Source organism: Glossina fuscipes, unplaced genomic scaffold (genome assembly GCF_014805625.2).
Source record: "Glossina fuscipes isolate IAEA_lab_2018 unplaced genomic scaffold, Yale_Gfus_2 150, whole genome shotgun sequence".
In the NCBI taxonomy this organism is placed as follows: Eukaryota; Metazoa; Arthropoda; class Insecta; order Diptera; family Glossinidae; genus Glossina; species Glossina fuscipes.
In genome coordinates, this window is record NW_023998493.1 from 1927799 (window position 1) to 1952012 (window position 24214).

Sequence of the window (24214 nt, forward strand, 5' to 3'; positions counted from 1 at the left end):
GTCCTAATATGCGAAAGGATTGCTTCATAAAAAATTTTTCTTCAAAACAAAATAAATGTCAACTTTTTTGATGAACACTGCTAAAATTTGTGGGAAGGATATCCCAGCCTCCAGTCACCCAAACAAGTTGTGGACAGGAGTTCCGTAAGATATAGAGTACTGACTCATCAGAATGCAATTTTCTTGACATTATATGTGCTTTTAAGCTGGCGAGAACCCCCAAGCTATGTACTAACTCCCGCTAGACTGTGTGACCGTTACGATGTTCGTCTTCGTCTTTTTGCTCAACTTTATCATGCGACAGACGTTGTGCTACAGAGAGACGTTACTAAGCAGTATTTAGGGCTACAGCCGTATATCTACGAATCGTTTGTGAGCATTGTATCATTTCACCCAAAAGCAGACGGGATTGCTCATCGGGATGGATTTGTCAGCACTAGATTTTTACACATATGTGCCAAAGAAGTTTCAACAATATAGTAGTCGAAGGAAAGCGTGCGAATTGCTTAATAGTAAAGATCTAAAGATCTATCCTGGGGTGGTCGGTGAAGCGGACCGATTCAAATCGTTTTCATTCTTAGATAAAAGCACCTCTGTATATTAAATTTCATCAAAATATCTCAAAAATTACGACCTGGAGATTAAGCACAAATTTACATGGACAGACGGTTAAATAGGCTTAGATCGATTCCGATTCATTTTCGAATCAAATTGGTATAATAAAAGATGGATCCATCTTAAGTCCTCCTGCATGTTACATACGTTAGCACAACTCAATATACCCGGCACCACGATTCGTATAGGATAATTCTTTAATAAGTTGTGATAATATATTTCATTAAGCATATCGTTGTTAGTGTATAAATAATATCTGTAGAATTACAGTTACGTACATATATTTATATATATAAAAATTTGTTGCGTTTGCCTAGGTAATTACACAAAGCAAAAGTTATCTTTGTTAATACCGTCTTGTTTAAAGGCATGGTTTCACGGAAATTGTTTATAAATTTGTAGATCGATTTTACGTAATTTTTGAAAATTTTTTTAAATGCTTGTCTATATTTAAAAAGAAGTTTTATGAAAAATTAATCTTTGCTCGGTTCAGTTGTCTTTAAAACTTTTTTGAGCGCTTACTTGTCTCACGTAAGCTTTAATCCACATAGAATGCTTGGTAAAAAACAAAAACAACTCTCTTTCAAACTAAATATTCTACTCACATGGCATGGCATGTAGGCATGATTGCCCATTTGTACGGTTATATTTGTTGTTGTTGCCATAGTCGAGTTTCTATATATGTGCGCATTGCCTGTTAGTGAATTGTCCAAAAATAAATGCTGCTCTTGTGTATTGCTATTAAACAGATTCGGCATTAAAGCTGATTGTTCGAATGTGGTATCTGCGGTAGTGGTGGTGGCTGTTGTAGTTGTCGATACCGAATTCAAATAGGCAGGTAAATCGGCTACAGCAAAAACCGGAAACGGTGGTAAAAACGTTGGTATAGAAAATCCTTTGGTTAATAAATCAGCTATTGCTTGTTGTTCTTCATCCAATGGCGGTAAATCGCTAGTGCCAGCATCACTATCAACGTCAGTGCTTAGTGCATTTGGAGGCAATGAATAAAACCATTCCTCAGAGTAATCGGAATTTGGGTTAGTTATCGGTGAGAAGGCGGCAGATGATGTTGTTGTAAATTGTTCTTGTTGTTGTTCTTGTATTGTAATGGGTTGTGGTAAATTTGTCGTTATCGAATTTTGTGTTAATGGCTGTTCTTCGATCAAAGCGGCAGATTCTAAGCTCGCAACAGCTGGGGTCAATGCATACAAGTCGAGTAAATTTTTGTTATTTTTTATTAAAGTTGACGATAATGACGTTGATAGGCTTGGTGTTGCGACCAAGTCATGTGTATGTGATGATAGACCAGCAAGGCCGCTTATTGCTAATGATGCTGTTGTTTCTGTTGTTGTGGTTGTTCTGGCAGGTGTAGTCTTCAAACTGTTTGTTCTATTGGAAGATTTATTTGGATTTTCCTTAGATACAGTTGCGTTATGTTGCCACAAAAGTGTCACTAATTGTTGAGGCAATTTGGCATCGCATACGCTTAACTCTGCATGAAGCAAACAAATAACGAACAGAAATGAATTTTAAAAATATGTACTTCGTGAATTTTTTCTTTTGTTTACAATGAAAAGAAAAAAAATGATTGCGCGACCTAATCAAAACATGTTTCAACTTTTCATTGCATAGAATCCAATCTTAATGTTTGTCAATTAGCTTTCGATCTTCAAACGACTACCTTTCCCATTTTTCGTTTCGCCAATTTCAAATGATTGTCTACTTAAGTGCGTTTTGCAACTTCTCCACATTTACCTACATATTTTATTTCAGTTCTTTTTTATGCATTGATTTGCTGTTTTCCGTTTTTTTTTTTTTTGCACACAATTATCCTTAACTGTCACTTTGCATATGCTCACTGCGCACTTACTTTAGTCTTTTTTTATTAAACAGAAGTTATGTTTTTCTTTTCCTTTGCAGAGAATATTTAAGTATTTAAAAAATCTCTGTTTATGTCATAAAAAATTAAGCTTTGCTGAAACATAAAGACACACTTTTCATCAGAATAAGTTTACGGGATTCAAGCGATATAGAGAATAAAAAAAAATTACCTATCGGTGAGCTTCTGCGAAAGTTTTCTAAAATGGTAGGCTTGTATTTCAATGCTAATTCTAAGAGCAATAGCCACTTCGCAATCGTATATATATATATATATATATATATATACATATATACAATATATGATCTATTGCGTCGCCTTAAATCAAGTATTATTTGGAAAATTAATAAAGTGGGTTTAAAAGATTTAGATTTCACGTGAATTCGATAACTTTTCTACCATTTGATTATTAGTAAAATAAGCAGAACATTTGTATAAACACAGGAATCTCTTAAAATCTTAAAGATCGAAGGAGGAAAACAAAGGAGCACTAACAGCGCAAGAAGAGTACAATTTATTCATTTTTTTCGCGTATATTGATGTATCTCATAGACACATTTAAATTGATTATTAAAGTCAAGTTAGAAGCCTAGGCTGAAGAAAAATTTAAGAGAATTTTGCAATAAATTTAAAAGGCGAATTTCTTCAAGTTTATGAACTATAATTGCCGGATGAAATAGAACAGAAAATATTATAGTCGGGCAAAGCCGCCATTCTTCATTTATTTGTCTGATAAAATACAAAGCTTTATACTTTCTTTCATTGTTTCCATGGGAGCCTTTAAAAATAGCCATACATTACTTAAATTTATTACACTTAAATTTCATTTCAAATTAGCTTTACGTGCTAATTTTCTTAATAAATTATTGGAAATGAAATCGGTTCCCTTAACTTACATGAGAATCCTTTTATGAAGTGAAGTTCAGAGAATAAAATTGCGTGGTGCAAATTTGATACAGTTAAATTTTACTATTGTGAACTAATTTTCATTGCGCAAAGTTTAAAGCAAGATATTTTTACACCGTAGTGTGGCCGAAACGCTTATGCTCAGCGTTTTCTGTCGAGAAATTTTGAAGTTTGGACATTTTTTTTTAATATGATATTCGATATACGATACGTTATCTGAGGATTGGCCGAAAAAGTGATCCGTAAGGTGTAACTAAATGTCAGGTGAGCTTGTGGAAGATACGCATAGGATAGTAGCTCCTCTAAATTTTTCTACGATTCATCTCTGGCCATTTTCACTTTTTTCTAAAAGGTGATAGACAAAGCAACGCCTACAGATTCTACGTGGGATAGTAAACGCCAGCTCGTCTACCAGGGGCAAAAGTCATACTTCACAATTAATAAACTTAGTTACGAAATTCAGAGCAAGAGTGAGGCTTCTCTTCTCTAGAGGGTTTAGGCTGATTAAAATGCTGATATACGTACCTCTATTAATGGGGCGTAGTTTTTTGCGCTTCCCATCTCAATGCGCGAAGGGCAAATAAATTCCAGCATCTGCGCATAACATTCATTGCATGGTAACCAAACAACTGATGCACTCTTGGCAATAGGATTAACTAGAGATTTATGTAAGCTTTTTGTGAAGTGGGACTCGGCAAACTTCTTAGCCCATGTTTTCATGAGGCAAACAGTTAACTTAGCTTTATCAACCATCGATTGAACGTGAAGATTAGATGCAGTTTACTTTTGAAAACGAGTTCCGAACCATAAAAGGGCATGCTGTTGGGCTTTCTAAGAAGTAACAATAATATGCATAGAGGTATGAGATTAATAGTCGCTTTTTATGTGCGACCGCTAAAGTACGAGGCGATTCTGTTAAAAAAGTAAGAGCAATTTCACTGGGACGATTCTTAGACAAGTACACTTTATATGTTACTTAATAAAAAAATTTTGTGTCTCGAATTATTGTGAAAAATTTCTCCGGAATAATAATTTTCAAGGAGTAAATGTCACGAAGAACCGCAGGATTGTATTTAGAACAGAAAAATTCATGGATATATATATATATATATATATATAAAGACACTTTACTCTCTAAGTACAAAAATGGAATCAGCGGCATTGGCCGTCTCCACATAAAGTTATGAGTAATTAAATTATATTTTTCTTACTTTTCTGAGGTTTAATGCTTAAATAAGCATAAGGCAAACAAGACAAAATGTTTAAAACCATTTTGTACACCCCTCAAATAAAGATATGTTATCTGCCTAAAAATGGGTTAAATTTACAATGAATATGATAGACAACGCGATTAATTTTTTCTTTGTAATACCAGTGTTATGAGTATCAAATAAACGAACTTCGAGAGTAAAATGCGAAGAGCAAAGTGTTGGGTATGCGAGATTCGGTCCTCGCCGAATCTTACTTTCTTACTTGTTGTTGTGCTTCTATTGTGTGCTGAAAGCCTTTCTAAGAAAAAAAGGTTTATAAGGCTTCATTAAAATATTCTTTGATTAACTATGAGGTTGAAAGCGATTCCGAAGAAACTCACCGTTTGGTACGAAGTTAAAATGTAACATGTGCGATTCCTGCTTTGATAGGGTGAAAGAAAACTATTATAGTGCTGGGACTGCGGCCTAATAAAAAAAAAAAAAATTAATTGTGATCGAAAATGTCACACGTCAACGCTTTAACGCGTCCTTTTCGAAACACAATTTTTAAAAACTTCACACAGCATAACTCAAATAATATTCAGTTTTTTCGTTAAAATTTTTACAGTCTCTTTAAAACGTGATTCTCTAAAGAACCACGTAGGATATTTTCGACAAGTTAATCCAGACATATTCTATTAATAAAAGAGTTTGTGCGTTCGAATATTCAATTCTTCATTCGAATGCTTGCCAATCAGACAAAAATCAATATTGACAAAGACTTCTAGGCAATCCTCTGGATATGGTAATGCAAATTGAATAATATTTGTTTTTTTTTTTATTCAAATTTGGACCAGTATGCTCTGGCGTTGCCACTTTTTAATACTTTTTTAAAACAATCTCACTTTTCAAAATTTGTTAAATGCATAATAACCTTCGCGGATATTATTATTCTACTCCCGTATTTTCTATCGAAAGATAATCGTCAGACAAAACTTGTTTTCAATGGTGTTATTCCTTAAGGAAAAATTTATATGCACCTTAATTCGATTCGGAGAGAATGTTACCTACTAATGAGACTAACAAACAACTTTTAATTAAAAAGAGGAAAACGAACCGAAAAAAATGTAAAAAAATCGTTGTTATATTAAAATCCATCTAAATTGAATTGAATTGAATTACTCGGTTTCTATCCCTTACCACCAAGAATCTTTTTATATGTGTATCTCTTACAATACGGACAAGGAGTTTTATTTTTTTTGTCATATTTTATCTGTTAATTTTTGTTTACTTCGACTATTACGCTATTTCTCACCGCGTGACAATAATAATAAACGTGTTTCACAGCGCATATGAAATGAGTTTAAATACGTGATGTTTGTTGTCATAAAAAATGTAAAAAAAAGAAAAAACCACGAATAAATAAAATAAACAATTCTTTTTTTTCATACAAAGCAAGTCCTCCATTACAACATGCACGTATTTATTTACTATGTACCTGATATCATGTATGCACTGACAATTAAATGAATGCATATGCAAGTGTTTATACAGTTTTCAACATTGTTTAACGAAACTATACACCGAAAATTAGATTTTTCTCCGGTTAGTTTAAGTACGTGTTTGTTTCGTTTTTCCCTTCGCGAATGCTTCCTGTATATCTATATGGTTAATGCTCACATTTCAACGTGGCCAGATGCGGCCAGATCCTGTAAATTTGTTATGAAATATTTTTATAAAAACAACACATCTCAAGCGCAAAAAAGCAAACATTAAATAAAAACGTGTTAAGTTAAACACCACAAAGAATTAATTAACATTTTTATAATCAACAATAAGAGCAGATGGGATTACACGAGTTTATTAATATACCGTACGTGACATCGAGAAATAAAAATTTGTCAACCCCTAATAAGAAAATCCATGAAATGGATAAATTTTTAATAAGCAAGGGAAGGAGCAAAGACAATTGAAAAATTTGAAGATTAGTACTATACAGAAGTCATGCGCCTATTAACAGTGTTACTATGATCAGAGCAGACCAGAGTGGCGTGTTATTCTCGAGAAGAAGATGGAGTGCGAGTTTATTAAACGGAGAGCCTATTGTCAGAGGATTGTCGCGCCAAACCGGGCGATCTGACGAGGCATACGCATGTCATCGATAGACAACGCATTCCAACAACAGTTCCGACCGATTGCACTGCGACCAAGGCTGATCACGAAGAAGTAGTAACAGACTGTACTGCTTACTCCGTCTCCATAGGGCTTGTCCAGCATTTTAACGAAGATGGGGTTGAGAAGGACGATGTTATTATACCACCCCACCCACCTTAACCCGAAGGCAAACTCTCCGAAGTTAAGTAAAGTGTTGGCCGAGATGGTGCGACCGGGATGGCATCGGCTCCGCGCAGTCGAGACAATGCTTCATTTATCCAAAATCGCACTTATAATGCCCACTTCTGAGGCCACCACTTTCGATAATGATTTCGAACCGAAGGCGAGAAGAAAAAGAAAGATACATTGAGAACATACATAAATATCATACATCGTGAAATGTATATGAAATATATATAATTTATGTATATGTATTCATATATATGATTATAATTATTTCTATAATATATATTTTCATACAATTTCTTACGATTTCTTACGATAACTTATTCGGTTAGGTTTTTTTCCGAGGCAACTGTGACAGGTGCCAGTTGGATTTAACTGATTCGGCATTTTTTTAACTTTAAATAAAAGGAATGAAAAAAACTTTTAGCCCAACATCCTGTTGTACGTCTTTCGGTAGACAGAGGGTTGGTAATAACGATCATGGATGAAAAATATGCAAAAATATATTTGATTTGGATAGAGCTCCAGTATCCCTTTCTGAACCCAATCTAAGAACAACAATCTGTTACGAGGACGTTTGCAGAAGCCGTTATAACTCAATTGACGTCAAGTTTCCATGGTCTTCTCTACGCAGGAATTTCGTGGAGGGTCTGTATATAAGACTTATGTACCAACTAAATAGAATTGAAACGCGCAAACATATGTGTGATTTGAGACACATCACCTTCACCTTCATTGCTTTGCGCATTCTTTGCGTTTCTTCTTTTTTTTTAATATCAATAGGTGTCAGTGCAAATCTTTTACCGCCTACGTAGTCGCGAATACAATTAATTTTATTTCCCTAACGTTTTTGAGCAAACCGCTATGGTCCGCAATACTACTTTTCTTAAAGGGTGTGAAGATAAATTCGACTATAATTAGCAAAGACACCTGCTATTTTGGTTAACAAAACTCTGTTAACGACTTAACGGATCTCTGTTAAATAATTGCAATTAAGGTATAGTTGGATTTGAGAGCCTGCTCCGTCCTTATAAAAAAAAGGAAAGTTTCAATTTCTTTGCTCATTCGACATGTACTTTTATATAGATTCACGTGATATAGGTGAACATAGGTGACATTTTCTAGTTTGGCCGCACTAGAGTCTCAAATTTGGGTGTTCTTCCATAGCCGTTTTTCGCTAACATACCAAATTTCAAAACATCGTTAAAAATAGCTCCCATATGCAGAATTTGTTTAGTTTGTTTGAAACGTATTTTCATATAGACTCGTGTAACGTCCACAAAAATATTTTCCTTTTTTTAATATGGACGCAGTAGGCTCTCAAATCCAACTATATATATCTTAATTGTAATTATTTAACAGAGATCTGTTAAGTTATTAACATAGCTTTGTTAACAGAAATGGTAGTTGTCTTTGCTAGCTAAATTCGTATTTATCTTCACACCTCTCTTTTCTTAGTCAAAGAGCAATTTCTTGACATTGTCTAATTCTATTTTTATTAGTGGAATCTTATAGTAGATACCCCAAATCCACAGAAAAATCATTTTTGTGATGTAACATATAATTTACTGTTATACGACAAGTCGTCAAAGCAGAAATTATTTGATTCATTTGCAGCCAGAATTGCGTTCGTCGCTTTATGGTACTTACTTCAATCGTTTCATCCAATTGAAAAGAACACGAATTGTACAAAGCTTAAATGCTGTAAAAAATAAAAACATTTTTTCGACAAGTCCTTTCAATTTTTGGAATTAATTTTATTTTTTTAAATCTACCCCAGCTTTGAAAATGTTGTTGAAGATTGTTAACCATAAGAATCTAGATTAGCTTGATGTATGTAGTTTTTAGATATGAATTTAACGAATTGAATTTAAATTGAAGTAAAGTTTAATAAAAGTGTAATATTATATTTAAATTTTAAGCCTTAAATTTTAAAATTCAAATTTTTCAAAAAACGTGATTTATCTTTTTTTTTTAAATTCATTTTAGGAAAACAGAAATATAACAAAAATTTGAATTTTTCTCAAAAAACATTGTTATTTTAACTTTTTATATTCTTGGCCAGGAAGAATGGTATTTCAGATCATAATGTAACCCGAGAAGGTTCTTTCAAATTTTGTTAAACTCTGAGCACTAGAGAACAAAATCCCTTGAACTTTAATGCGTTGTTAAAAGCTTCGTTTAGATTTGAAAGATAAAACGAGTGGGAATATTAAGCTCCCCGCATTGCATTTTTGTTTAATTACAACAATATATTTCTTTATTATATAATTTGCAAATGTCTAATAAAGCAAAACTGCTGTTTTTTTATTTTGGAAAATAATATTATTGTTTGCAGACACATCAACTGCACCATATTGCGAGTTGTTTTGTATTATTTGCACAATAATTGCTTCTGCGGTATAGCACTACAATGACAAAGGGATTACTTGCTTTGACTTGGAAAGCTTTCCTAGCGAATGAAGACAATTTTCATAAACATATTTATGTCGTGAGAAATAGGATTCAAAATATTTTTATCTGTGCTTAGAAGATATTTACAAAATTTATATGTATATATTGTGGGTATTTACATATTTTATAAGCAATCAGTCGGGGGACGGCTCTTGTACGTTTAACAAGGTGATTGTTAGAAAGGAGCGGACAGAGGGACAGATAAGCAGTGGTCACGTCCGAGTAGCAAATGTTGTCAATTCTCAACGGAATTCCAAGTCTCCATCAAATTTACAAATATTTGTGCAGCTTGTACGGCGTAATTAAATCAGCGATGTATGACTTCCTATCGGTCCGCTTGGAGAATTCTTCATTACGCCTTCAAAATTTGTCTAGATATCAAGGCTACAGTCGAGTTTGGTTGACTACTACCAAAAAGGTGACAATTTTCCATTTTTCCTTGGCATTTTCACCTTACTAGCTTTAAACTTGAAACATAAGTTCTTCGTGCCCGCTTCGCAAATCGCGCCAGTTTGAAAAAACTCCGTTTCCACTTATAAACAACCCAATAAAAATGATGTGCAGAGAGTGCGAATATAAATATATGTATATATTAACAGCTAATTCTCTTTTACACGACAGATACGTTTCTTAGAAAACCGTGCAAGAAAGATAGCGTAAACAAATAAAAGCGATATATGATAAATTTGGAGAAATGTTCCACAATTTAAAAAAATCGTATAAATTGAAAAACTCTAAATATTTTCTCAGAAAACCGTGTAAAAAGGATGACGACGAAGACAAAATTACATATTTATAAAACAAAAACAATTCATTTTCATTTCAGATGCAAAAAAATTTAAAATAGTGTACAGTGAAAATTCAGTCCATAAGTACAATATAAAAAAATTTAAATTGCAAGTAGCAGTAACAACTATTCATTGCTACTTGACAACAACAACTTTTAGAATTTTATTGAAATTACTTCTTGTTTTCTGTAAACTGTACAGTGTAAAAGAAAATAGATACTGAATAGCGAAACTCTATGTTCGAGTTGAAGTGTAGCGAGATAAAAAAGAAAGTGGTCTTAAGATCGTGACATACCACGTTATACACACAAGTATGGCTTGTGACAGATATTCAACAATTCGGGTCAACTTGTGCATCTCTAACTTATTTTTATATATGGGCATTGTAGTATGCCTATATATCATTGCATATGTGCGTCTACTTGAAGTGCGTCGTAAGTCGAAAAACATAAATATAAAATCAAAGCAAAAGAAGCAACAAATTTTGACATAATTCAAACCTTATCGAATTACATTTCCAAATTAAAGAATAAGTGAAAAGAGTGCAATTTTTGAAAATTTTTGTTTATTTTTAATAGCATGGATTCAAGATAGTAGAAATAGTTGATTGTTTCAACAAAATGCATTATTTCTTTTGTGATGATCACTACCCAACTTATGCAACATCATTCAACAATTCAACACTGAAAGATCAGACTAAGCGTTTCAGGTCACCTGTTAATATTACACAGGGATATAAGGAGCAATCGACTTGGTGTTTCGAAGTCGAGCAAAACAGAATACATGATTAGGAATCCTGCCGAATCATTATAAGTTTAGCTTCTTACTTGTTAGTCATCTTTATCCAAACCCTTACCAATATAAAAGTCGCAACGATTGTAGCTGACAGCAAAGCCAAGTAAAATAGAACGAATGAAAAATATCAACTCTAAAATTATTGATTTCCTTCAAAACCATTTAAATCGTGCATAAGAGCATCTTGCTGTAAAGTATAACTAAGGGTACTTTAATGTAAAAAATAACTCTTGAGAAAAATCGATTCCCATGACTAAATCAATTATCATGTTCTTCAAGAATTTACAGAGTTTCAGAAGAATATTTTGGGGTATGACCGAATGCTTAATCAAGTTAACGCAAGACTATTCGACTGTGTGAGATATATTTTTTTAAAGTCTTTCTATCGACTTTTTAAATATTCTTGTTATACGTATCCAACAACCGCAAATGATATCCATAGTCAGAAAAATTCTATTTAACTTATAAAACGTACAACTAGGTACACAGAAGACAAATAAAATCGCATACATATAGACAACAAAAACTGCATTAATAAACATCAATATTCATATCTCTAACCCAAGTAAACATTTACGCACATTTGCGAATATGTATCGCGGGCAAGTACTTATATAAATACACATCGAGAAAACTGTGCATTTGTGTAAATGAATAAACTCCCATTAGCACAGATAGTAAGTGCATTCATATATAGGTGTGCGTAACCTACATGCAAACCAAATGAATATATACGTGCATGTATATATGTTTGTTTGGCAACATACATCTGTTAGTTGGTGTTAAGATTACAAAAAGAAAAAAGAAAAAAAGAAAAGCGGAGCAAAGAAAACATTTCGTTTATGTAATATAAATAGTGACTAAATATATACACATGCACCCACGCAAAGCTATGATTGCTATGCTTTACGGAACAAAATAACCGTCAGGGTTGCACACCACACGATGGCGTAAATGAACACGAAACACAGAACGATAATAGTTTAATTTGTTAACGAACAGTCAGGAAAAGGGTAAACGGAAGGCAACAAAAATGTTCTCAACAAGAATTAAATCATTTACAAAAGCCATTAAATCACATTATGGTTCACTTTGGGTCAATATATAAGTTGTTGGTAGTGCTCTGGAGAATTTGGTAAAGTTTTAAAATATTATATTATAATTATTAAAATATTAAATAATTTTGAAATCCTTTGAAAATCTGTTTCTTTTTTTTTTCTTGGTTTGCAACTTACAAAAAAAAGTGAAATTTAAAAAATTTTTTCCCATCTTATTGAGTAGTTATGGCATATATATATTAGTAAGGCCTATTCATTAAGAAATCTCTTATATATATCAAAGATATAAACGGAAAAGTGTTCCATGTAGAATATATTAAATAAGTTATTTTCTGTACATACTGCTCAGCTAGGCTAAATCAACCGAACCGAATGCCAGGCGTCATATATAACGCCACTAATGCGTTTAAAATGTAAATAAGAAAAATATTAGTATCCGAAGTGACCTGCACGGAGTTAGGATTTATAGGCGTTGTGAACTTTGAATTAAGAACATTGTAGTTGGGTAAGGCCGACTACTAGATACCCTACATCACTTCGCCTAATACAGTTGTTCATTCGTTTTGGTAATAATACCCTACAAGTTGCACAATATTTTCATGCAAAAGCATATTTTTCCTAAAAGCCCGTATATTGGAGAAATCCTTATAGGCGTTGGTATCCAAAAAATAGACCTACGTGCTGAAAATTCACTAAGGTTGACATTTTGGTAATATTTGGTACGCTGACGAGGGCGTACGCTTTTGAATGTGATCCGGTACGAATTGCTTTTCCGACCTCTGCCCATATAATGGCTTATCTTAAAAAGTCGTCATGCAAATAACTGTAGGGTTTTTAACGGTGAACTGCACCAACTGTACCGACTACAGCGTTTTCAATTGTTTTTTTTTTTTTCTTAAATTTCGGTTCATTTTCAAAACTTACCTAACACTATAACGCGGAAAAGTTTGAGCCCAAGTCTGGTTTTCTAGACGATAGGGAATTGTGACAGTGATTTCAGCAGACAAACGGCGCAGCCAAAGAAGCTATACAATCAACACTCGCTATTGAAAGCCATCACTCACTAGATAATAAGCGGCGCACGGAAATTAAATATTTGATCCGAATCAAAAAATTTATGAGTGCTAAAGAATCGATCTGAGATGAACTTAATTTAATTTAGTTTGTGTTTTGTTGTGGCGTCGAACACACATTTCAAAAATAAATAAATTTGTAAAGTTTCAATAGAAGATGTGTTTTTAATAAAAGCGTTTTTGAGAAATTCTATTAAAATGTGTAAAATCATTTTGCAAGCGATTGTAGGTAAATATAGTTCCTATACTATTGAACGGTTACTTGACTTGAAAGTATTCTCCTTGTGTTGTGAGTTTTCATTTAAATTCTAATAAATTAAATCACAGTTGTGCGTATAAGTTACTTTTGTTGTTGTCTCTTTATAATAGTACCTACCCATGGCACAGATGACAGTTGCCAACAATGCTAGTATTAAACGTCTTAGGGGCATTTTAATGCAGCATGACTGGCTTTTGGTGTCGCCGTTGCCAACCGTTTGTTCGGTTGTTTGATGTTTTTGTTGATACTCGCTGGTATTGCAGACCCTTATGCTGATAATAAGAGCGATGTTAGAAATGTTTTTGTGCTCATTGTAAATGCTGCAGTTGTTCTTTTGACTAAAGTTAGAGCATAGATCCCTGCGGTGTAGTTGTTGCTAGGCGGATATTCTTCTTTGGGGAGCTGTTTTAAGTAATTTTCGCTGTAATGGCTGTCGACTGACGCAGCTGCTACTGTGGCTACGACGTTTGTGAATGTTCTTTTTGTCGGTCTTATTATTGCTGTTGCTTTTAAAGTTCTTGGCGGTTATGTTCTTATATTTAGCTGCTATTAAAATTATTTTCAAAACTTCATTTCTCTCGTTCGCTTCCTATTTTCTCCTTTTTTTTTTTGTTACGAGCATTCAAAACACATTTAGTCTTTTTGTTAAATTTTATATCTAAATATTTGCAGATTTTGCCAAAATATTCACATAATTTGTATGCATCTACGTTTAATTTTTCTTCTTGTAACACTTGTCTATTTAGGATTGCTGTGTTTTTTTTTTCTTTATTTGATTTTTATTTATTTTTACATTTCCAACATAACAAGGTAGAATAGAGGTGAATATTCTAGCTTGTATGAACAAGGTAAGCTAAAAAACTCTCTTCTTTTTGTTTGTTGTGTTGAAAGCCATAAATAATATGAGAAAAAGTTTAAGTGTGTCAGTGTTTTTTTCTTTTTTTTTTCTATTTTTCTTTTCTATAAAATACAAAGTAGAACTTTATTAATACTAACAAGTTTTTGCAATTTTGTTTATTTTTCACGTTAAGCAAACTTTCAGAATTCATTTGAACACAACTCTTCGGTTATAAAAAAAAAATTTTTTTATATCCTTGTGGTTGGGGAAGCTTGTGTCTTTTATTTCCAATATAATTAAATTAAGTTTGAAGCAACCACAACTTAAGCACTTAGTTGCTAAGAATGATAGGTACATTTTTCGCTTATAAAACTAAAAATTTAAATTTTAATAGACTTGAGCACTTTAAGCAGGTAATCCCTCTTGGTTTAGAAAATTAAAAAAAAAAAAATTTTAAAGGTCAAGTTTCTAAATATTTAAAAGCAGTTTTCAATGAATTACTTCCGCAAAATGCTGATAAACAGTCACGAAAATTGTATTCTCTTCCACACTTTTAGCAAATCAGGACTTTTTAGATAGGTGCATTAAATAATGATTGATATAAAAGGTTTCCGCGATTTTTTGCCTATAGATGGTATTGACGTTGTTATATCGGGCAACATTTATCTTATTGTCTCAAACGAACATGTGCTGAAAAGGTGACATTTCAGCTTTCAATTTTTGTTAAGATAGTTTTCTAATTCTTTACTTTCTTTGAAGATGAGTGAAATATCTAACATGTGATGCTTTTTGAGTATAAAAAAGGTAAAAACGCTGCAAAAACGTGCCGACAAATTTATGAAGTGTACGGTGAAAATATTGTGCTAAATTTTGCAACTGACAGAGTTGCTGTGGATGTATATCTCTTCAGCTTTTGTAAAAATTTATGCTGAGAATATAGTCTTTTAGTATAAATTACGTTTCAGTTGCAAATTTCAAAAGCTTTTACTCCGACATTTCAAACATGAAACAGGGCGAAGGTCGGCCAGTTGAACTGACGACCAGAAAAACATTGTGCTTTAGCAAAAATAAAAATTATATATGCCAACCGACTGAAAACTAATTGCTGTTTAATTCAGGTGATTTTCCGCTTGCGTGTTCCTCGCCAATCCTCGTCTGGTTTTATGCATTTATTTCCTCGAGTTCCACTATTTCCTCGTAATCCATTATTTTGAGACCATTTTGAATAAATACTTAACGTTTAACAAAATTGTCTGTACCAGCAATAAAAAAACTGCAAGTGGAAAATAGTCAACTTGTCCCATGATGAAAATTTCATTTAAGCTTAAGGAAAGAAGGGTTTTAATGGGTCTTTCGCTGAAAGCGACAGTTTTCAAAATTGTAATTTTCAGTTCCAAATATGTTTACTTTTGGTGCTTCCAGGTGGGTAAATATCTAATATAATTTGCTTCATCATCCAGCGACTCACTATTCTCGATCGTTTAGAAATCGTTAAAAAAAGACGGCAGTTCACCTTTGGATGCTTATCGCTTGTTCGCCAGAGAATTAGGCTCCATCATTGTTTCTCTATTCAGGCCTGGCATGGAGGTTTTTTCAGGCGGTTAAAGCGTCAGATTTGGAATATTTGCAGACGAACAATCAGACTAACGACAGAGTGGTGAACAATTGGACATATCGTGCGCATATTATGCTCTAAAGATAACAGCAGCTTCAAAATAAAGCACATTTTACTTTGATAGGTTGAGTAGTTTGGTTTTCAAAATAAAAAAATTATCTCTTAACGACTATCACTCTTAACGAAAGACCCTTTAGTTTCCGAATAGCGTGAGCCTTTCTGTTGCTCTGGAGGTTATCAAAAGTCTAACCTTCATGGACTCATACTCATAACATTATCCTTAAAGATTAAATGATAGATAAACATTTATGAAGAAGCTAGATAAACGTATATGAAGTTTAGTTGGATATACTTAAGAAAGTTTTGGTTCAATTTGTAAAAAGGTTATAGTCCTAAAAGAATCGAAGGAGGAAACTCGGTTTTATTTAAAGTCTCAAAACGGTTGCGAATTCCGAGTAAACGAAAATGTGGACAATTTAACATTTGATGTATAAGCATACCGCTCGGCCCATGATTTCTTAAAATGGATACTACTTATACAAAATCAATCAGAAAAGAACAATCCCGGAACTTATGCGTCAGCGTAAGTCAAACTGCATGCTACTAATGCGTAGTTTATGAAGTTGTTACATATTTGCCAACCTATCAAGGACTGCTCTTCCTATCATTCCGATTCGCACAATCGACCACGGCTACTAAGGGCCTTCGTTGGAATAGTAGTTCTCTACTACTGAGTGGTTTTCCTATTTGCTCCACATATTCCCCGCAATTCAAACGTACACGGACATTACTTTCTTTACATTTTCTCCGTTACCTGGCTTTCTTTCTGAATCACGTAGATGTACAAGAAACATTCACTCTCTATCAATATAGGGACTGATAAGACCCTTAATGACGTATCTTCATTGCAAAAATGTAACGCTATTGAGAAAGCGTAGCTTCTCCATAAAGTACAACTATTACATCTAGCATCGAGAGGTCATAAGCTATATTCATCTCGCGAAAGAAATGGAAATGTGTGAAAATTGGTTGAAATATTTAAGGGAAGAAAAAGAGCAACTTTTTTCTGGCACTTACAGAACATATAAAAAATGTTTGTAGAAATATGTCTTCGTCGACATATTTCGATTGCTTTCGTATCTTAAATGTTTTTCTTATTCTCATATTTAAAGCAATATGCTCTGAATAATAAAATGGTACAAATCCATTGAACATTAAAAAAAAGAAAAACAAATCGCGCTGCGATGTTGTGGTAGCCCCGGAACAAAATCCCTCAAGCGAGTGTACCGTAGACAATTTCTTTAAATCATATTATTTATTTATTTCCTTTTAATTGTTTTATTCACGCGTAAAGAAAAGGAATGATTCTCGTGCTGCAAAACAACTATTTACTTAACCCTACGCATCGAAATGCACACGCAAATTAATGCGGCAGAGACCCTGCAAAGCGTATATATTCGTAATCAATATCCAATTACAAATAGAGTTAGATGTGTGTGTTCATGCGTGTGCTAGTTCGTGGTAGACCATCTCCCGGTTTTACAAATTAATATGCTTACTGTAAGTTAGGTAAAGGCACTGCAAATGCTTGCGTACAGGTGGGCAAAATCAGCCATAAACCAAAACCTTTGGTTTTTTGGGCTTCTTTTACTAGCCTTGTACTGCGAAGATATAACGTTCCTGCGGTTCAGGATCGCCCACAAAATACCGTAACGGTACAAAAACTAAAAAATTCCACCGTTTGTCCACCAATGTAACGAAATTTAATATTTCCTCTTTTCCTTGAGTTCTTTTTCAAAAACGAATATAATGTTTTTGTGCGTTTTTGTTATTACTTCATCAGAGTAGTTACGAAGGGATTGAATTATGAGATATTTTGCTTTCAACACTTTTTTTCATGTGCATTTGCGAATCATGTTTCCACATAATTGTATAAAATGAAAGAAAAAGAAACCGTTATAAAGCATCACATCAAACAGGTTGTGGCAATTGCAGAGAATGATTAACTTGCAAGAACTATTATAAATTATTCAGAACTTATCTGTTACAAAGTGCAAACTTATAATTGAGTTTCTCTTTCAATAAGTTTTCCCGGATAGCGCACATATTTGCAGATAAATATTTGCATTTCATTACGTCTTCAATTTGCATAAATTTCTTTGATTAAATAATAGCTGCAAAAGCAATTTTTTCCAACACATATTCTTATGTTTGTTCAAGAAGTTTGAAAAAAAATTTTTTTTTTTTTTTGGTTTTCCTTATGATATAATTTCAGTTCGATGGAGACCGTCCTGTAGTGGCTTTATTATTTTCCTTTTTCTTTTGTGTTATATGAGATGAGAGCACATTAAATCTTTCATTCTTTTTATAGCAATCTATATGAAGCGCGTTAGCAGGATTTTTCTTTTTATAACGAAATTCATATTTGTTAGAATTTGTCGTATATCAAGAAGAGAAAACTCTGAAAGCGAACAATTTATCGAATCGAGTACCGATATACCGCAAAGAAAGTGAGAGACTTGAAGACATCGAAGAAGAGAAGAGTACAATAATGTAGCGCGCTGAGACATGACCCTGTTACCTGATTAAACTAAGTGCTTGGGTGCTGAACAACATGCTCACGGATGTTTTTTTAAAACCTAATTCAAATATTTTACATTTAGCAGCGGACCCGCGTTTAGATAAACAGCGAAATCACTGAGAATAAAAAAATTTCGAAAGAAAATCATCTCGACCACAACACTGCGTGTAACATAATATCATAAACGATTAGTGTCAAAATTAATTACTAAAAAGATGTGAAAATGGTGCATTAACAAATTTTTAAGGTATATATGGACTATCGTGTCTATGTCAACTGAGTACAGTACCCTGGAGACAAATCTGTCCGTTACATATTAATAAGCTGTTGTTTTCAAGAACTAGGCATGGTGTTCAATCACATAGGCTGCCGTCAAGCAAGCGAAATTGCAGACTCATTACGAAGTAAGTATAAGCAATAAAGTCGGCCATGAGCCATCATTAAACACCCTACATCACCCAATAGATATTCATGCAGCTCATTTTCAAAATTAGGCATTGTGTGTGAAGTGCTACAAAAAGTCGTCCGATCCGAGCTATTTTCAATAGAGTTCAGCCTTGTACCAAATTTCATTAAAGTACCTCGATTGTAGATTCCTGAACAAAAGAATACAAGACGGCCAGATGAACAGACTAGATCAGTAAACGGTCGGTCTATCTCAGCTTCTCCTGCGTGTTGTATATATCCGCTCAAACTCAATACACTCCACTCCACAAGCGGCTTCGGTTATGTTAAAATGCCAACCCAACGGATAACAGATAACGGATAACTCTATTGAAATGAACAACTAATAAATAATTATTGATGTTCTAACGAAAATTGAAAATATAGGCATACGGATGCCTCTCTGGTGTTTAAAAACGCACAGTTCCCCCAATAAACACATTATTTATATGTCCACAATTATTGAAGGGCGCTTAAGTAAAATACTATTCCAATATATTCCGCGAATAGTGCGTATCGAAGCTTCATCTTTTTTTTTTTTTTAACATAAACAGTTCGCTGTTCGCTTTATTTATTTTATTCATTTGTTTGGTTTAATATGTTTATCTCCCATACGTAGAGATTCAGTTCTTAAGCATTTCATATGAAAAGCAAAAAAGAAAAAACATTTTTTTGTAGTTCTTTTACCCCAGGCACTATAATGTACATATTTTTTCTGTGATAAAATATTGCCAAATATATCTGAGCCATCACATTACAAGGCATCACCAACCAGCTTTATGTCTGTTTACTATTTCAGAAGATTTAACAAAATTTAGGACACTTTGTTTGTTGGTTTAGTGCACTTGGTTTTCCTTCTTTTCTCTTGGCATTTTCTTTTTTATTTATTTATTTATTTATTTTTTTTTTTCGTTCTATTTAGTTTCTTGTTTACTTCTCTTGGTATTATTTATTGTTACACATTTTTCCAGTCAAATGAACACAATCCGTTTCACTGACACTTGTACGATGATAAATAAATGCGATATAAAATATTCTACAAATGGCATAAAACACTCCTTATCGTTTTTACCAAGAAGCATTATTATATAATATTGTATGATATATAGTATAACAGTTTCTATTATACTACAAAAGTAAAGAGGCAACGATGATCTTTTTAAATTAAATTTTTTTTTCTTTACAGCACCTTTGGGCTTTATCTTCTTATCTTTTTATTTTCTATTGAAACATGAAGATTCTCCTGTCAGATCAGATCTAATAATGTTTGATAATTTCGGAAACTATGCTTAAACGAGTAAAGGAAGTTTGAATTTCATTTGTATGTTGAAGATTATTTTTTTGATAATTGAAAATTTGAAAAACAAATAAAGCAAATCAATCAAGTAGTCCTTTTTAAAAAATGTTTATTTAGAGCCTGAATGCATTCTAATGAGAGGCAAAAACTTCGTCAAAAAGCGATTGAATAATCACTAATTTGATGATGCTGTTACTTCATTTCATCATAAGACCGCCTGTCTTCGTCTGTCGAAGAGTAAAGAAGTCAACTCTCTACACATCCATTTAAGTGTTTCGTGGAATCTCTGACTTCACCTTCTAATAGACAATCTTATTTGTTTAATTTTTCATGTCGTTGTTGATGTAGAGAAATTAGCGAATAGTAATATACTAAGCGATCTTTCGAAGTTCATAATTATAATTAAATTAAAGATTGCGATTCCTTTCTAATCAAATATTATTGAATTACTATTAACAACTTCGGTCATCAATGATATCTTATATAAATATTTTCAAGTACTTTTCAGCCAAGTTAGTTTAGAAAACAAATTCGAAAACACTTTTGCTTGCACCTTGGGAGTCATTGATTTCTTTACCATTCGGCTAGAACTGTTTAAAGTGGCTGTTACCGGAGATGCAATATCTTTTTTTTTTTTCTTTGTTTGCCCCACAAAACATTGTAAGATGAAGTATGCTAGGATTATCGATCAGTTTGCAGCAATCAAAAATTTGCGAACATCAAAAACCTCACAAAGGTACTCTTCATAATATGTATTGTATGTATTGTATGTATGTATTCTTGACGATCCAAAGAAAAACATAAGCCAAGTTCATCTATCACAATTGTTGTTCATTGCACTCTAATTTTTATCATAATAATTTTATTATTATTAATTTGGTCAGAGAGTTAAATTCTAAGATTAAAGACTTAAAGCACTAGCATCTAATTTATTGAAAATTCTACCGCACTTGAGATTTGAAGTCACGACCACTAAGTTGTTAAGCGAGACCATAGGTAAAGGCTCGGCCAGTCAGGCGGATATATAATAATTTTAAAATATCATTTATTATATTAGTTAACATTTTACTATATTCAATTGCTTCTTGATTTTTTTTTTTTTTTTTTGTATTTTCAATATTTAAAATTTTACATAAGTTTTTTATTTAAAATTATTCTGGTTTTTTATTTTCAACAAACAGATTGTGCGTTTGATTTTGAAGTATAAAAAGAACATATGCTTGTAAAACAGTGCAAGCACACAAACAAAAAATGTCCATCACTTTCATTATCCCGTAGAGTGTATACAATTATCGCATAAATATTTTAGAAACGTACATGTTTTTCCACTTATCACATAAGTACGTCGTCGTTTAATTGTTTTATTTAACCTATTCAAAGGTCCTTGTGTGGCATCGTTTGTACATAAATGCAAGCGCATCCATACACGCGTAGGCTTATGCATATGAATTTACAGCTTCGTAGTTTTATTCCATCATCGTCGTCATGATCCCTTTGGTAAACATTTGCTTTGTTTCACTCTTTGGCATTTAAACGAGTCGCATGTTTATGGGAGTGTGATGACACCTAACTTTTTTCTTTTTTTTTTTTTAATACGTTAATCCACAACAGAGTAATTTGTGTAATTTTTAATTACATGACATGCACATATAGGCGAATTCAAATATGCCGAGCAGATCTTTTTATATATGCAAAGCAGACACTACTATATGGCTATTGGCGTATGTATTAACCATGTAAGGCTTTGCGTTACCGCTTTGTAAGAATTCGCGTGTGTTATACCGAACGATGCAAACCTTAAACTGATACTGTAACTGTTTTGTTAGCGTTAAACATTGCGCACTTTGGAATCATTTCCATAGAAAAAAAATTGGAATTCATACATAGCTATCTCGATTTATACGGGACGATTATTCGCTTTTGCTTAGAGCAGACGTAACCGAATGCATCGTAATGTGTTCCAATTTCGGAATTTACATCTTTTAAGCATCATCATCATCATCGGTATCTACGATGTTCTATTCTTGTTTTCTCATTTCTTCTGTTCCGCTTTACTTACTATTCCTGAGAGATATCTCTGCAGAGTTATATATTTAACAGCTCAGAGATTTTTGTGCTATTTATGAAGCGAAACTCCTAAGCACGTGTTCTTGTAAAGCGCATGACTGTTCACATTCTCATTCTCCTAATTACATAGGCATTAAATTACGTTACAAACTATGCGAATATATTTTTCATTATTCGCATTTCGGTTATATGGTCTCACGGACAAATCAAAGAGTTTGTTTTATCCTGATTGTTGGACGAAGTTCAGCTCTCGCAAGTAATTCAAGAAATTTAATTGCAATTTTCGTTCAAGCTTTAATATGAAATCAGTCTTTTTTGCTAAGCAAATGTTTAAAGCACAAACATGCCACGAAATTTTCATTAAAGTTTATTTTTTTTTTTTTAAAGACAGATTGCCTTCAAAATTCCATGCAACACCCAGAAGGGCTTTAGATTAACCCACACTTTAGTATGCCGATCGATTCAGTGTTACTTTCTGAATTACTTTAAGCTAGTAAGCGCGCGCTCTACGGGTCGTGTTTGCTTTTGTTCAACCTACAGATGGAAATTTTTGCGATATTGTGATGAAATTTGGTACACCGGTGCATTTTCGTCCAAGGACGTTCGCTATTGAAAATGTGTGGGATCGGATCACTTTTTCGAATACCGGTACGGTGCTGTAGGCTATTTAATGGTGGACGGCGTCCCATTGTAGTGTTATTACTTGTTAAAACTGTAAAACTTTTTTTTTAATTAGAGTACAACTTTTTTTCAATGTGTTTACAGCTACCTTTTAGTTACGATAAATACACTTCTTGCAACATTTGAAAAAATTCAAATTCAAAATTCGCAGCGATGCTATAAGTCGGCTGATAAGACAGAGGATAAGAAAACATATGTACACTCGAAGGTGTTAATAATGATTCGAGTTTCATTTGCTTCTATCCGGATGGAAGATCTAAATCGTAGAGAATTTGCTTGTATAATCGTGACGAACTTTAAAATTACAGGACAAACCCTGCCATCGCACTTTTATAAATTGCGGCTGCAGGGTTCAGAGCGTTTGTAAAAAAGTTCAGGACGGATTGAAGAATAAATACTTTTTGCATTTACAATAATATTCTTAGTAATAATTTAGAAATTGCGGTTTGGGGATTAAACCCAAAGCTAGCAGAATAAGGCTTTTTTTAAGGAGGGCAGTAAAAAGAGCGTTTACAAGCAAATTTTATTTTAGAAGACAAACACTTTTCTACGAACTCGATATGTAACGAAGCGAGAGACAGGAGATTAGTTACCTATACTAATAGTTCAGATGCGTCCAAAAACCGGACAAACGGAAATAAGAGAATTTGTTTATATAATTGTAAAAATGGAAGAAGAAGAATACTGTAAAGAATTGAAATGACGATAAACTTACGAACAAGATATGCGTATGCAAACCTATAACAAACGTCTAGTTTGTCGCATTAACGCGCGCAAATTTAAAAACAAAAAACGGGTATATGTTAAATCGAAATTGTGAAGAAATGGAAAAGCTGTTGTAGTTATGCCTTACAGCATTTTTTATATTTGTAGCCTAGTAATGAAAAAAGAGTAACTTCTTATTGCATTATTGTTTTGCAAAGCATTCTACTTTATTTATCTATCATTCTTCTTATTGATCTACAAACTTTCGCAAATGTTCAAAGCATTTGTCATAACGTTTTCCCCATTCCGCTTAAGTTACCGCCAGAGCATGGTTTTGGAAAATAGCGACGGTTTCTTCCGGCGACGAACACGCACGCGCACGCAATTTTTTCTTGATGCTCGCTGACAAAAAATAGTTATTAGGTACCAAATGAAGTCTGTACGGCGGACAACCAACTAATCCGATTTTTTGAGTGTTTAAATAATTGGGTGTTAGAAGAGACACTTATGAGGTCGCATTGTCGAAAATTGTTTCGACGGCGTTTGTTTGTTTTACTTATTTCATCAAAGACTTGTGGCACGCAAATGATTGCGCGTCTTTGAGAATTGATCGCTTTACGTTCCTCTAA

The 24214-nt window shown here is 33.2% G+C and overlaps 1 protein-coding gene across 3 annotated transcripts in view; it reads right to left on the reverse strand.

Annotated features, from left to right (window-relative positions):
* The window catches only part of LOC119641488, a 28690-nt gene that overhangs the window by 2475 nt on the left and 2001 nt on the right, over positions 1–24214 (reverse strand). Inside the window, exons 1-3 of one of the 3 annotated variants that reach the window (XM_038040203.1) lie at positions 21450–21929; positions 13475–14015; positions 1221–2107 (exon numbers count right to left, since the gene is read on the reverse strand). In XM_038040203.1, coding sequence (XP_037896131.1) covers positions 1221–2107; positions 13475–13529 — 942 coding nt within the window. In that variant the 5' untranslated portion in view covers positions 13530–14015; positions 21450–21929. Of the gene's footprint in view, positions 1–1220; positions 2108–13474; positions 21225–21449; positions 21930–24214 lie in introns of those variants that run through there. The other 2 variants (XM_038040204.1, XM_038040202.1) reach the window with 2 other exon arrangements.